Below are 16,432 nucleotides of genomic sequence, written 5' to 3' on the forward strand. Positions count from 1 at the left end.
CATAAAGTCAAGCTGGAGACAAAATCATTAAAATTCTAAAGGAAGAAATCTACATTTATGTGTATATATTGGGGAGAGAAAAGATCCTTGTGTAAGTGGACCTGTACAGTTAGTTCAGTATTGTGTGGTTCACGTGTCAGCCGTGTTTGTTTCAGGTGGAGAACGTGATGATTGGCTATTTATTTATTTATTTATTTAGTCTCTACTTTTCAAAATCCCCATTTTTTTCGTGTTACTTAACTTCACTTCCCTGGTCTGTATCAATATTTTCTTTTGGAGGACAAGAAAGGAACTCAAGGTGGAACTTGATTCTTTACCATGGTGGAGAGCTCAGAGTACGTGTATTTTTAAAAAGATCTCTAGTAGTGAGCGGTTAGCAAGACATGGCATTCAACCTAAGTCGCAAGGTTGTAGAAATTAGTGGTAAGGAGTGTTTAAATCAATTAGGTTAGGTATGTGCCTGCTACCGCATTTTTCTTGCTCTGGAAGATTCATGTTTTTGTAAAAATGCAAAACCATACTTTTGAAACCACGTCCCACACCTAGAAGTAAACTTTTGTTGTGTAAAAAAAAAAAAAGAAAAAAAGAAAAATTCAAAAGATTCAAAAAAATCTTCAAAAAGATTTCAAAATGATGGCCACAGCAAGTCTAGGGAATAGTGAACAGCTGTCACTGTGCACAGAGAATTTTTTTTTTCTTTCCCCTGCAAGGAGAGCTTTTGAGGTCTCCTGTCTTAGAAACTTTCAAACGCAGTATTAACCATAGTCACTCTGCTGCATGTCAGGTTGTCTTGACTTATTGTGTCTGCGAATTTGAAAGCACTGGGAATTTGTGCTTTCTGGCCTCCTTCACCCATTTTGCCCTCTCCCCACTCTGCCTCTGGTAGCTACCGATCTGTTTTCTGTATCTACGAGCCTGGTTCTCTTTGTTTTTTATGTTTTCTCCCATCAAAATTACACATATAAGCAAGATGATACGGTAATTATCTTCCTCTGTGTGACTTATTTCATTTAGTATAATGCCATTGAGGGCCAACCTTGTTACTGTGAATGGCAAGAGTTCATTCGTTGTTACGGTTGGATAATATTTCTGTGTGTGTATGTGTGTTCATACGTGCCGTGTTTCCTTTATCCATTCATTTGTCTATGAATACTAAGGTTTCCTTTTTTTAAAATAAATTTTAATTCTTCAACATTTTCTTTTTAATATTTTTATTTATTCATGAGAGACACACAGAGAGAGAGAGAGGCAGAGACACAGGCAGAGGGAGAAGCAGGCCCCATGCAGGGAGCTCGACGCGGGACTCGATCCCAGAACCGCAGGATCACACCCTGGGGTAAAGGCAGGCGCTAAACCGCTGAGGCACCCAGCCTGCCCTGAGGTTGTTTATGTATCTTGGCTCTTGCAAAATAATGCTGCGGTTTGAACATGATGGGTGCATATATCTCTGAATTAGTGTTTTTAGTGTTTTCGTTTTCTTCAAATAAATACCCAGAGAGGGGTTCCTGGATCATATGGTGGTTCTTTTTTAAGTTTTTGAGGAACCTCCAAAATACTTTCCATAGTGACAGCTCAAATTTGCATTCTCACCAATCATGCATAGTGGTGCCCTTTTCTCCATATCTTCATCAAGATTTATTATTTCTTGTCTTTTTGAATATAGCTGTTCTAACAGGTAGGAGGTGCTCACTGTGGTTTTGATTTGCATTTACCTGATGATTAGTGATGTTGAGTATCTTTGCTTGTACGCATTGGCTATCTTTCTTCTTTGGGAAAATACCTATTCAGAGCCTCCACCCAATTTTTACTCGAACTTTTTTTTTTCTTTTGAGTGGTATATATATATATATATATATTTAAAGATTTTATTCATTCATGAGAGACACAGAGAGAGAGAGAGAGAGGCAGAGACACAGGGAGAGGGAGAAGCAGGCTCCATGCAGGGAGCCCAACGTGGGACTCAATCCCAGGTCTCCAGGATCACATCCTGGGAGGAAGGCAGGTGCCAAACCGCTAAGCCCTCTGGGCTGCCCGAGGTCTAATATATTTTAAATATTAACCCTTTATTAGATATATGATTTTCAAATATTTTCTTCCATTCTATTTTCATTTTGTTGATGGTTTCCTTTGCTGTGCAGAAACTTTTTATGTATACATATATATTTATGTATTTTTTAAAGATTATATTTATTTATTCATGAGAGAGACACAGGCAGAGGGAGAAGCAGGCTCCCTGTGGGGAGCCCAGGGCAGGACTGGATCCCGGGACTCCGGGGTCATGCCCTGACCCAAAGGCAGACGCTCACCTGCTGAGCCACCCAGGCGTCCCATTTTGCCAACATAACTTTTTAGATGGTGAATTCACACTTGTTTATTTTTTTCTTTTGTTGCCTTAGCTTTCAGTGTCAAATCCCTCCCCCAGAAATATCCCCAGAGAATCACTGCCTATTCTTTTGGGAGTCTTGTGGTTTCAGGTCTTATATTCAAGTCTTTACTACATCTTGAATTAATATTTATGTGAGGTGTCAGATAGTGGTCCTGTTTGGTTCTTTTGCATATGGCTATCCAGTTTTCCCAACACCATTTATTAAAGACACTGTTCTTTCCCGATTGTATATTACTGGCTCCCTTTGTTGTAGATTGACCATCTGTATGTGTGGGGTTTATTTCTGGGCTCTCTACTCGATTCCATTGATCTTAGAATTATATGGATACTTTCTATTAGTTTATGTCATGTATATTAGTCTTTTTCCAATAATAGCATGAGTTTAATTTGGTATTAGTTATTTTAAGTTTGCATAGCATAGTGTCCTAAATATAGCAATATTCTTCAATAAATGGGAATTGAAACACTGAGATGTTCAAAAGGTTGACTTGCTCTCTCTTTTCAGAAAGGTACATTTAAGGATACAAAATGCAGGAAAGAGAGAAAGTTGAACTCTTACATGTTTCTATTTATTTGTATTCTAATGCTACATTGAGTTGCCATTTCATCTAGTTTGTTGAACACCTAGCCATACACTTGCACACACATAGAAATTTCACATTTCTTTTGCATACTCATAATGTATTTTGCCGATTAGTATTCTACAAAGTGTGGAAAGGTCAATTTGCTCTTAATTTTTAAGATAAGGTATATTTAAAACAAATACGTATATAATGTTTGACCTTTTTTGCTTAAAAATATTCTAAAATTGTTAATGATTATGGCTTTGTGAACTTAACTATATCTTTTATGTATAGCAAAGAAGATATTTAGTGCAAACATGTTTTAATATGGCATAAATTATTTAGTTTTACTAGGCAACTTCAGATACTTAATAGTAATGTTAATAGTAATGACATAGCTCTTTATGTGCTAGGTATAGTTCTAAGAGCTTTATACATATTAACTCATTTAATTGTCATAACAACTTTATGGGGTAAGTAGTATTATCATCTTTATTTTACAGATAAGGAAACTGAGGCACAGTTTGACTTGCTCCAGGTCACACAGCTTGTAAGTATTGAAGCCAGGATTTAAACCTAGATGGTCTGATTTAGAGTTCACAAAAAGTTTTTTGGGTAATGCTGTAATAAGCATACCTAAATAGACTAAAGCAAGTGTATCTATGCATAGGATTATTCCTAGGAATAGAATTTCAGGGTCAGAAGATAATTGTATTTAAAATTTTGATGGGGAAAAAAAATAAAAATAAAAAAAAACAAAATTTTGATGGTTATTGCTTATTAAACTACAAAGTGACTGGTTTACCAACAGTTCATGCCTCTTGTTCAACACTCTTATCAATATTCTTTTCTTTTTTTTTTAAGATTTTATTTATTTTTTCATGAGAGACACAGAAAGAGAGGCAGAGACACAGGCAGAGGGAGAAGCAGGCTCCTTGCAGGGAGCCCAATATGGGACTCGATCTTCCGACTAGGATCACACCCTAAGCCAAAGGCAGACGCCCAACTGCTGAGCCACTCAGGCATCCCATCGTTATTGTTTCTTATGAAAATTTTCATTATTGCTAGTCTGGATGAAAAATAACACTTGTTTATTTTGTGCTTTTTTTTAATATATATATATATTTTAAGATATATTTGAGAGAGAGAGAGTGTGTATGTGAGGTGGGAGGTGGGGGGCAGAGGAAGAGAGAGAAAGTTTAGCAGATTCTGCACTCAGTGTGGAGCCTGATGTGGAGTCAATCTCCTGACCCTGAGATCAGGACCCAGGTGGAAACTAAGAGAGTGCTGCTTGACTGACTTTGCTACCCACGCCCCGTTTGCATTGTTATGGCTTATAAGTAAGGTTAAGAAATGTGTTTTTCTATATTGAAAAGATATTTCTCATTTTTTTAATTCCCCTCCTATGTCCTTTGCCCGTTTCTATTGGAATGTTTTTGTTGTTTAGCTTTTTGTTGCAAAGTAACATACAGATTAAAAAACCTACTTAAATATAAATTGTATAAATTATTATGAGGTAAATGCCTTTATCACCATGCAGATCAAGATATAAAACTTTGATATTCACCTCACAAGTCTCTCATTTGGCACAAAATAGTCATAGTTCTCTCCCCTGCCTTCTCTCTCTCCCTCCCTCCAAAGGTAAGAGATGTCCTGACTCTTATGGTGATAACTTTTTTTAGTTTAGCTTTTTTTTTTTTTTCCTTTTTTCTTCTTTTGGATTGAGCAAGTTGGCTCTATTATTCCCACAGTGGTGTTTTACTAAAGAGGTGTTAGATTAAATTTTGACTTTTATTTTTTATTATTTTTTTTAATTTTAACTTTTAAATGATATCTTTGTCCATGAAGAAGTTTAAGAATTTTTGTAGAGATTTTATTTAGTTTTGTCAGAAATATTTTTCCAGGGCAGCCCTGGTGGCTCAGTGGTTTAGTGTGCCTTTGGCCCAGGGTGTGATCCTGGAGTCCCAGGATCGAGTCCCACATCAGGCTCCGTGCATGGAGCCTGCTTCTCCCTCTGCCTGTGTCTCTGCCTCTCTCTCTGTGTCTCATGAATAAATAAATAAAATCTTAAAAAAAAAAAAAAAGAAAAATATTTTTTCCAGTCCAAGCAAAAAAAAAAAAGTCTCCATGTTTTCCTCATGTACTCATTTCTGTTTTTGGATTTTTTGAGGAATGCCGGGGTAGTGTTAAGATTGAGGTATATATCTAGACTTATCCCCTATCCTCTGTCCCTGAATACTATGCAGTTAATTAAAAGGAATGAGTAAGTTCTTATAGAAGACCAAATTATACATGGAAAAAAAAAGACAGACAATTTGGTACATGAAATATCCTCTGATTTGGGTTGTTCTTATATCCCTTTAATTTGACTTGCCTCCGGGACGCCTGGGTGGCTCAGTTGGTTGAGTGTCTGCCTTCGGCTCAGGTCATGATCCTGGGGTTCTGGGATTGGAGCTGAATAGGGAGTCTTCTTCTCCCTTTCCCTGTCTCCCACCACCCTGGCTGGTGCTTTCTCTCACTATCTTTTTCTCTTTTTCTGAAATAACTAAAGTTAAAAAAAAAAAAAATTTGCATTGCCACCTCTGTTTTATCATAGGTCCATAAATGTGTGAGTCTGGAAAGGCTTTCTTTTTCTGTTCCATTGTTCAGTTTGCCTATCCATGTGCTAATTCCACGCTATAAGAATTAGTATAGTTTTATAATAAGTTTAACATCTGGCGGTAAAGCAAGTCTTCTCATCTTCTTCATGAGAGTCTTGGCTTTTTTGGCCCCTTACCTTTCCATTATAAACTTTAGAATTAGCTTGTCACATGCCACTAAAACAAACAAAAGGTTTTAGAGTTTTGATTAAGATTTAATAGATCAACTTGAGAGAATTAACATCTTTACAGTATTGAGTTCTTCAGTCTGTGGACATGACATATCTCCTCTAAGTTATCTAAAACCTCTCTGTTGGTAAGTCTGATTAAACGGTATAAAACTTAAGTTCCACATGATTATAAATATTTTGGTGGAGTGGATTATTCTGATTTGCATTCAGTGTTGTGGGATAGACCTCTTTGTTACTCTTTTTTGGCCTGTCTACTTCCATAAATTTGTCCCAACTTTGAATTTCATGCCATCAAACCTACTGTTCCCCTGGCAGCAATCGTCCTGCAAGATTACATCATCCTCCTTCATTTCTTGAAGATTTTTAGCTCCTGGCTCACTGCAGCCCTCCTCAGTACTGTCATACTTCATGTTGATTTTAATATCCATCTACGGCCTCTCTTTTTCTTGACTTTTTTTCCTGTAGTGATTATATTCTCCGTCTTACAGTAGTTACTCATTCCTGTGGTTACTCATTCCTGAAAGACACTCATTCTTTCACTTTGTCTTTGTCTGCACCTTTGCTGCTACATTATAGAAGAAAACATAACCAAGGATCCCTGGTGGCTCAGCAGTTGAGCGTCTGCCTTTGGTCCAGGGCGTGATCCCGGAGTCCCAGGATCAAGTCCCACATCGGGCTCCCTGCCTGGAGCCTGCTTCTCCCTCTGCCTGTGTCTCTGCCTCTCTCTCGCTCTGTCAGGAATAAATAAATAAAATCTTAAAAAAAAAATAACCATATTTTAGTCTCACTTTAGATTGGTAACAATCTCAAGTGGGCCTTTTTTTTTTAATTTTTATTTATTTATGATAGTCACAGAGAGAGAGAGAGGCAGAGACACAGGCAGAGGGAGAAGCAGGCTCCATGCACCAGAAGCCCGATGTGGGATTCGATCCCGGGTCTCTAGGATCGCGCCCTGGGCCAAAGGCAGGCGCCAAACCGCTGCGCCACCCAGGGATCCCCTCAAGTGGGCCTTTAATGCTGCCTCATTATCCTATTTTTTATTCTTTCCCATTGTCTTTTATATCTATTTTATACATTTCTTAATGTATTTCTTAAATCTCCTGTGATTTTCCCCATTCTCATTCACAACTGAGGACCCGAGTTACCAGAGAGAAAGGAGAAGCAGTCCAAATAGAACTTCAGTTAAGATCCAATTAGCACATCTACTCGTGTACCTATATATGTGCCCCTAATGTTCTGCTTACCCTTCCATTAAAATGAATCACCTATATATGCTTTGATCTCAAGTCCACTTCTTTCCATGTATATTAAATCCCATTCTTGGGCAGCCCCGGTGGTGCAGCGGTTTAGCACCGCCTGCAGCCCGGGGTGTGATCCTGGAGACTCGGGATCGAGTCCCACATCCGGCTCCTTGCATGGAGCCTGCTTCTCCCTCTGCCTGTGTCTCTCTCTGTGTGTCTTTCATGAATAAGTAAATAAAATCTTTAAAAAAAAATAAAATAAATCCCATTCTTTCTTTCTTGCAACTCCTGCAAGAGAGAGAATCTCACTTAGACTCTTTGCTGAGCACAGAGCCTGATGTGGGGCTCGATCTTAAGACCCTGAGATATGACCTGAGCTGAAATCAAAAGTCAGACTCTCAACTGAGTGAGCTGCCCAGGTCACTCTCTACTGAAACTGCTTATAAAGGCTTTAAGTTTTGTGTGTTTTCTCCAATGAAATTACTATGACAAATTATCACAAGACTTAGAGGTAAAAACAACGGTTTATAATGCTCAGCAATTCTTTGTGTCAAGAATTCAGACAGGATGTAGCAAGACAGCTTGTCTCTGTTCCACAATATGTAGGTCCTTGTTTAGAAGACTCGGAGTGTGAGGGTTGAATCATCAGAATGGTCATGTGCATGTCCAATGGTTCATGTTAGCCTTGGGCTGGGAACCTCAGTTCCTTCCTATGTGGGTTTCCCCATTGGTCTCTTCATTTGTGCCATTTTGGGTTTCCTTACAGCCTGGTATCTGTTTGTAAGGGTGAGTGTTCTGAGAGAAAGGTGTAAGTGCCATTGCCTTTTATGACCGTCTTAGAAGTCACTTCGATAGTATTCTATTCATAAAGGCTGTCAGAAACTCATAGGTTCACGGGGAGGATAAATAGGCTCTGCCTCTGAATAGGGAGTGAAATACTGCTGAAATATTGCTGTGACTGTTTTTGGAGAATACAGTCCTTTACCCATATTGCTAAGTAAATTGTCAGTTCTGCTTTTATCTTATTTGACCTATCTTGTATTTGATAATTTGATAATTCATCACTCCTTCCTTTAAAACCCTTCTATTTTGAATTTGAGGACTTCATACTCTTTGATTTTCCTCTCACCATGTTGGGCACTTCCAGACTCTTTTATTGGTTCTTCCTCATTCTCTCCAGATCTGGAATTCTCATTTCTGTTTGTACACTCTTGCTTTTGTGATCTCACCCAGTCTCATGGCTTTAAATATCTTATATGGCAATGACACAAATTGTAGCTTGAATCTTTCCCTTCAACTCTATACATGTAAAGTTGCTTAATCAGCATCTGCACTAATAGAAACCTTGAATTTATCAAGTCTGAAATTGAATTCCTAATCATCACTCCTCCATTTCTCGCTGAATCTGTTTCTTCTACTGTGTTCTTTATCTCAGTAGTCAGCTGGCAGCTCCATCTTTCCAATTGTTTAGGCCTAAACTTTTTTAATAATAAAAAATTTCTTGGATCATTGCAATGACTTTCTGTTTTTCCTGCTTCTGACCTAACTGGCTGTTGTTTTTGTTTGTTTGTTTTTAAAGATTTTATTTATTCATGAGAGACACAGAGAGAGAGAGGCAGAGACACAGGCAGAGGGAGAAGCAGGCTCTATGCAGGGAGACCAGTGTGGGACTTGATCCCAGGTCTCCAGGATCAGGCTCTGAGCTGCAGGTGGTGCTAAATCGCTGAGCCACCTGGGCTGCTGTAACTGGCTGTTGTTAACCAGAGTTGTACTATTAAAATATAATTCAAATTATATCATTCTCTGATTGAAAACCCTCTAATTGTTTATCATCTCAGCCTAAGTCCTTCAAATGGCCAACAAAGTCCACATGATCTCATCCCTATAATCTCTCTGACCCTATCTTGTGTTCTCTGCCTTACTTTGCTCCAATCATACTGGCTGCTTTATTGCTATAGGAACATGGCAGTCATATTCCTGCCCCAGGGCCTTTGCACTGGCAGTTCCCTGCCTGCAACCTCTTTCTATAAATATCCTCATGTCTCACTTCCTTATCTCTTTCATGGTTTTTGCTCAGTTGTCAACTTATCAATGACCTTAAATAACCCCATTATGTAAAATTACATTACCCCTGCCCAAGCACTTCCTAGTTTCTTCCCTGTCTTGCTTTCCTCCATAAAATTATTATTTCTGCTCGTATTGGGGCACCTGGATAGCTCACTTGGTTAAGCATCTCGCTCTTGGTTTCAGCTCATCTCATGATCTCAGAGTGCTGGGATCAAGCAACACTCAGGCTTCCCTCTCAATGGGGAGTCTGCTTGAGGATTCTCTGTCTTCCTTTCCCTCCCCCCTTCCTCTATTAGTCCTCTATCAAATAAATAAATCTTTTTAGAAAGTTATTATTTCCACTTATAAATTATTTGATATATATAGGAGTGGGGAAAATATAAATTCCATGGTATGGAGGGATTTTTGCCGATTTTGTTCACTGTTACATGTATAGTTCCTAGGTGAGTATCTGGCAAGTAATAGGTGTTCAACACATATTGTTAAATAAATAAATATTTTTTACTTCAGTTTTTCTTACAAGGCTAAGAATTATTAGGCATGTCAGTGAATCAGCAAGATCTAGATTCAGACAGCACTACAGATATGGAAGACATTACAGATGCTGAAGAAAAACTTATTAAAGAATGTGAAGAACTGTGGAAAGATATGGAAGAAGTAAGTACCAAGAAATAAAAGTGATATACGTATTAATTACTGTAAGATTTATTTTTTTAATTACTGTAAGATTTAAAATCTATTTCAATAGTAGACTCAAGAAAAATAATTATGTTGGTTCCTAAAAGCCATTATATTATATGATAAATATTTATATAGCTTTTAGACCTGTAAGCATTTATTCAATAAACTTTATGCCAGATGAGCTATAGAAAGAGAAGAAATTATGACAGTCCCAGCGCTCAAGGAGATTATCATTTAATAGATGCAGTAGCCGTTATATTAGAAATACTGTGGTAGAAATGCAAAGACTACTTAGGACAAATAGCACACCTAGATTGAAAGGATAGCTTTCTAAAAGCAATAATATCTAGATGCACCTGGGTGGCCTTGTCAGTTAAGCATCTGACTCTTGCTTTTGGCTCAGGTCATGATTTCAGGGTTCTGAGATCGGGCCCTGCCTCAGGCTACCGCTGGGTATGGAGCCTGCTTAAGATTCTCTTCTTTCTCTCCCATGGCCCCTCCCCCACCTCTTAACAATAAATGAAAGCAGTAGTAATCGAATTCATTTCTAAAGAATAAATAGGAATCAGCCTCTGAAAGTAGGAGAGTTACACAAAGCAGAAGAACAAAATATATAAACATTGGGAGAGTTTAGAGTTTAGAGAACTCTAGGTAGAATATAGAAGAAGGACCTATAGAGTCAGGCTGGAAAGGTAATTAGGAGCAAGAACATGGAGGATTGTGTTGCAGTCATACTATGGGGAGCCACTAAAAGATTATAAACATGAAGTGACATGAGATGCATAGTTTGGGAAAATTACTTGGTGGTTTTGAAGAAAATGGAATATAGGAGACTTAGACTACAGGTAGAAAGAGCAATTAAGAGGCCCTAGTACTAGTTTTGATAAGAAGTACCAAAGGGCTAAATCCTATCCTAGCAAATAGCAGGATTCAAGAGACACTAAGGAGGTAGAACCTAAAGAACTTGACATTTAATTGTGATATGGTGGAAAATTATGGATACTTTCAGGTTTCTCGTTTGGGTCACTACGAGGTTGGTAAGGTTCATTCCCTAAGATAGAGAATAGAGAAGAACATGTAATTGTGGAGTTTGAGTGAAAATATGAGTTAAGTTAGAAAATGTCTTTGAAATATATGTACATTTTCTGAATTAGTGAGATATAATCATTTCTGATAAAATATAGTATGTTGATAAAAGTTTTTTCTACTTAAAATAGCATTAATAGGGATCCCTATGTGGCGCAGCGGTTTGGAGCCTGCCTTTGGCCCAGGGCGCGATCCTGGAGACCCGGGATTGAATCCCACGTCAGGCTCCCGGTGCATGGAGCCTGCTTCTCCCTCTGCCTATGTCTCTGCCTCTCTCTCTCTCTTTCTCTCTCTCTCTGTTTGACTATCATAAATAAATAAAAATAAAAATAAAAAAACAAATTTTATGGGGTGCCTGGGTGGCATAGTTGATTAAGCATCCGACTCATGTTGAGCTTCGAACTCAGCTTGGAGTCTGCTGGGATTCTCTCTCCCCTCTCCCTCTGCCCCAGCCCTCACACTGTCTCAAATAAATACATCTTTATTTTTTTTTAATTTTTATTTATTTATTTTTTTTATTTGAGAGAGAGGGAGTGTGAGAGAGAGAAAGATCACAAGCAGGGGAAGGGGTAAAGGATCTGAGCAGGGAGCCTGATGTGGGACTTGATCCCAGGGTCCTGGGATTGTGACCTGAGCTGAAGGCAGAAGCTTAATCAATTGAGCCACCTACCCCAGACACCTATACGTAAATTAAAAAAAAAAAAAAAAAAAAAAAAAAAATTTTTTTTTTTTTTGTAAATTGATAACATACTAGAAATAAGCGCACAAGTAAAATTTAAATTATCCATATTTTCAATCAGGTATAATCACTATTAATAGTTGTGAGTTTTTAAAGGTGGCATAGAAACAATGTCTCCTGAAGGCTTTGTTATGATCTTAACTATATTGCTACCTCTTCCATTATTTTTCTATAGTACTTTCCTTCTTATTCTCTTATTTCCTATTTTTCCATTATCTAGTTTCTAATTCACCATACCTATTTTATATTTTCTTTTTCCTTATTTCTTATGATTTTTTTGTTCTATATAGAATCTAGTATCTACGTCTACTTCTGATATGTTCATCTCGGGACCTGTTTGGTAACCCTCCTAATCCACTTGCTTAGAAAGTGGGGAACATAAACTCTTCTCATGTATCAGTTATTTGTATTTATTATTTTAAATAAGTATTAAATTGACTTGTATAAAAAAGGGAAAGGGAATTATCTGTTATATATAAAAGCTTTAAGTGTGTAACTTGTTTTATTTACTTTTTTTTGTTTTTATTTACTTTTTAAATGAAGTGTCAGAAAAAATTATCACTTGTTGGAACTGAGACACTCACTGATTCAAATGCTCAGGTATGAATCCTTTTTTTCTTCCTAAAAATAGGTAAGTTTAACTCATTTTGGTTTGGGTAATATTATTCATCCATGTTAAACCCACATATGATAGCTTTGTTGATACCTGTATGCTTAATCACTTAGAAAATTCTCTATTTTCTGACTTAGGGAAGTATTCTAAATACTTTTTAAATAAACTATTATAAATAAATAAGAATATTTTCATTATCTTTTAACAGTTACACATGTTTACCTGTTTAGTCAATAAATGTAAATCAGATAACACCTTGTTAAAAATTTGAACACATACTGCCCTACTTTGTGTTAAGATTAGTAGCCAGTTTTTTACTGTATGTGGAACCTTAATTGATTTTACTGTATGCTGAAATAAAGGATTTAGATATCCATTTTAATAAACAAAGATCTGTGGAATTGGTTTAAGAATATACCAATGGATCATTGCAACAGATTAAAAAGTTTAAATGTGGCGAAGATGGTAGTTCCAGTTTGTGGGAAAAGGACGAATTAGTTAATAAATGATAGTGGTACAATTAGTTATCCATTTTGGAGAAAACCAAATTAGACCTCTGTCTTTCATTATATAAACATATATTCTAGATGGATTGTCATAAAACTCTTAAAAGTCAGGAGACTTTGTGCAGTCTAGGGACAGGGCAAACTTCTTAGCTAATAGTAGATAACTAGATATTATAAAAGACAACATATATTTGACCATATGAAAAATTTAAAATGTTTTAGTGTTAATTTTAAGAACAAAGTCAAATACACAAATAATTCTAAAGAAAATTCTTAAAACTGGTAGTAGAATGTCAGACGACGTAAGAACCAGTTGAAGGGGGATCCCTGGGTGGCGCAGCGGTTTGGCGCCTGCCTTTGGCCCAGGGCGCGATCCTGGAGGCCCAGGATCGAATCCCACATCGGGCTCCCGGTGCATGGAGCCTGCTTCTCCCTCTGCCTGTGTCTCTGCCTCTCTCTCTCTCTCTCTCTCTCTCTCTCTGTGTAACTATCATAAATAAATAAAAATTTAAAAAAAAAAAAAAAGAACCAGTTGAAGGTACTCTTGAGTTCCAAATCCCACAGTTTACATTTAAAAATTGGTTCAGGGATCCCTGGGTGGCGCAGCGGTTTGGCGCCTGCATTTGGCCCAGGGCGCGATCCTGGAGACCCGGAATCGAATCCCACATCGGGCTCCCGGTGCATGGAGCCTGCTTTTCCCTCTGCCTGTGTCTCTGCCTCTCTCTCTCTCTCTGTGACTATCATAAGTAAATAAAAATTTAAAAAATTAAAAAAAAAAATTGGTTCAATTTGTTATAAGGGCAGCAAGTGAGGAAGGTGTATGCTTGTGTCTGCTGCCCGCAAGCTGCAGTTGGGGGTTCGTGTGCTTCATGGTGTGTTACACAGAGAGCAGCAGACAAGTGAACTCAGAAGCAGAGAAGAAGCCATCAGTTCGTGAAGTGGGGTGTAATGCAGAAGCTTTTTTGAGGGCTTCTGTATTTCTTTTACTCCTTTTCATTAAGACTGGAATCAAGCTTACATGTAGCTATTAGAAATTTAAATTTCCTTTTAGTGCTACTCAGTGTAAACGTGTCTAATTTGAGAAAAAGTAAGTTATGAAAAATAAAGATTTAGGCTCTGTTCCAGAAAAACACAAATTTAACATCATTTGAACAAGAAAAGGAATAATGGCTTTGATTGATTATAACAATATGAGAAAATGAGAATCTATGAGCATAATAATACTGAATGAGAATGAGAGAGAAAAAGAAGGGGAAAAACTAATTTGTCATTTTTGAAAGTACCTATTATATCAGATCTTTAGAAATTAGTGATGAAGGATGAAGCTATCTTTTAAAAAACATTTTGCATCTATCAATAAAATAAAGTTCTCTTGTACTGGGTAAAACTGAATATTGTATTTGAAATAGGATTATATAGTAAATAAACTGTCATCTAGTTTTTTTGGGAAATGTGGTTCCTATATTAGAGAAACTGAGACCTACTGAATCAGAATCACTGGGCTCTGGGCCTATACATTTCTTGAATGATTTTCATGCAATGATCCAAACAAACAACTGGCTTTGGTGGAAGTGCTTATATAGCTGTAAAGAATCAGTATCCTTAGATAGTCAATAATCACATTATCTAAGGGATCCCAAAGATTACTCCCAGGAGTAATTCACAAGTCTCACAGTAACTCACAGGAGGACTCCTAAGACTCAGTACAGTTAGATTCATGGCTGAGATGTATTATATTAAAAGGATACAGAGTAATCATCAAAGGGCAAAGGACCATGGGGTAAAGTCCAGAGGATATCAGACACAAGCTTTCAGGAGTTCTGTCTTATCAGAGTCTCACACAAGATGTGCTTAGTTGCCCCCAAAGGGTTGTGACAGTGTGAAATGTTGGGTTTTTTTTTTTGTTTGTTTGTTTTTTTACCTGGGAACCCCATTAGAGATTCAGTGACCAAGGTGTTTTGTGGGGGCCAGTCACATAGGCACCCTCTGCCAAAATACCAGATTTCCAGAAGGAAAGCAGGTGCTCAGCTTAAGTTCTATTCTTTGCAAAAACAGTACAGACACAATGAGTCACTCTTAATAAGTTGATGGGAACCATCTCAAAATACAAGTTCCCAGATACCAGCCAAGGGCCAGCCAGCTTTGTAAGCAGGCCTTTTAAATAATCTCAAGGTTGCTTTGGTTACTCTTTTTTGCATACCTATTAGCTATAAAATTTCAGTATTAAAACTCAATCCATTTTTTTTTATTTTTTATTTTTTTAAATTTACGATAGTCACACACACAGAGAGAGAGAGAGAGGCAGAGACACAGGCAGAAGGAGAAGGAGGCTCCATGCACCGGGAGCCCGACGTGGGATTCGATCCGGGGTCTCCAGAATCGCGCCCTGGGCCAAAGGCAGGCGCCAAACCGCTGCGCCACCCAGGGATCCCCTCAATCCATTTTTAAAGCAAGAAGTTAGATATTTTTAAATTAGAAAATGGAAAGAATTCTCAAATTTCACAGAAGTCACTTTAGAAATACTGCTGTTTTTTAGAAAGTATTGTTTAATTATTTGGCAGGTCAGAAATAATTTGGGTGTTTGCCTTAGATGGGCTTTGGGAAGGTAAGAGCTGTATGTCATCAGCATAGTATGAGGTTGAACCGTATGAAATTACTTTCTTTTAAAAGGTTAAAAAATTAATATTTATTTTATGCATTTCAATTTAGTATGTTCACAAAAAGTGTTACCAACTTATTGTGATGATAGTTTTGCCTAGTTTAGATACTACTTTTTAAGAAATTTGTTATTTCTTCTTAGTTATAATTAGCATTTATGAAATCTCTTTATAGTTCACAACAGACTTTTTAAATTCATATTTAATTATCTATAAGAAAATAATGTTAAATTCTCCTTTGGTAAAAATTTTAAATACCTGTAAATGCATTTTTATGTAATTATATAAAACTTTGAAATATACTAGATTTTTTTCCCTCTATTTAACAGTCAATGATGTGATACGGAGCAAGGTCTTTGAACGACCTGCTCTCTGTATCATAAAAATTGGTTAAGAAGCACCTGGGTAGCTCCCTCAATTAAGCATCCGACTCTTGATTTTGGCTCAGGTCATGATCTCAGGGTCATGAGATCAAGCCCTGAGTTGAGCTCACGCTCAGCCCAGGGTTTGATGTCCCTGTCCCTCTGCTCCTCCCCCAGCTTGTGTGCTTTCTCTTACTCAAATAGATAAATAAATAAAATCTTTAAAAATATTACTTAAAAAGACAGTACTTGTTCTTTTAGTGTAAATATTAATACCCATTGCATTTTTTATCTGGCTACCAATAAGTATATAGAGGTGATAAAAAATGTACTGAAATTTAACTTTAAATATACATAGACTTCAATTTATTTATTATTATTATTATTATTTTTAATTTTATTTATTCATGAGAGACACAGAGACAGAGGCAGAGACAGAGGCAGAGGGAGAAGCAGGCTCACTGCAGGGAGCCTGATGTGGGACTGGATCCCAGGACTCCAGGATCACACCTGGAGCCCAAGACAGACACGCAACCACTGAGCCACCCAGGCATCCCTAGACTTCAATCTAATAATCTAATCAGGCAGCAGATTTATCATATAGATTTGTTAATTATCAAAATTACAGTGATTAGATTGTATGAATTACAGATAATATCAGGAACATACCATCTTAAACCGTTGTGTAGTAAAACTGATTT

At 37.2% G+C, this 16,432-nt stretch overlaps 1 protein-coding gene across 3 annotated transcripts in view; it reads left to right on the plus strand.

Moving 5' to 3' along the window:
- CENPK (centromere protein K) overlaps nucleotides 1-16,432 on the plus strand; it is a 41,328-nt gene that overhangs the window by 1,030 nt on the left and 23,866 nt on the right. For all 3 annotated transcript variants that reach the window (XM_055332855.1, XM_055332854.1, XM_055332856.1), the window contains exons 2-4: nucleotides 3,453-3,499; nucleotides 9,598-9,744; nucleotides 12,137-12,193. In XM_055332855.1, the coding sequence (XP_055188830.1) occupies nucleotides 9,628-9,744; nucleotides 12,137-12,193 (174 nt within the window). In that variant the 5' untranslated portion in view covers nucleotides 3,453-3,499; nucleotides 9,598-9,627. The remainder of the gene's footprint in view (nucleotides 1-3,452; nucleotides 3,500-9,597; nucleotides 9,745-12,136; nucleotides 12,194-16,432) is intronic.

The sequence above is a fragment of the Nyctereutes procyonoides genome, unplaced genomic scaffold (genome assembly GCF_905146905.1).
Source record: "Nyctereutes procyonoides isolate TBG_1078 unplaced genomic scaffold, NYPRO_anot_genome, whole genome shotgun sequence".
NCBI lineage: Eukaryota > Metazoa > Chordata > Mammalia > Carnivora > Canidae > Nyctereutes > Nyctereutes procyonoides.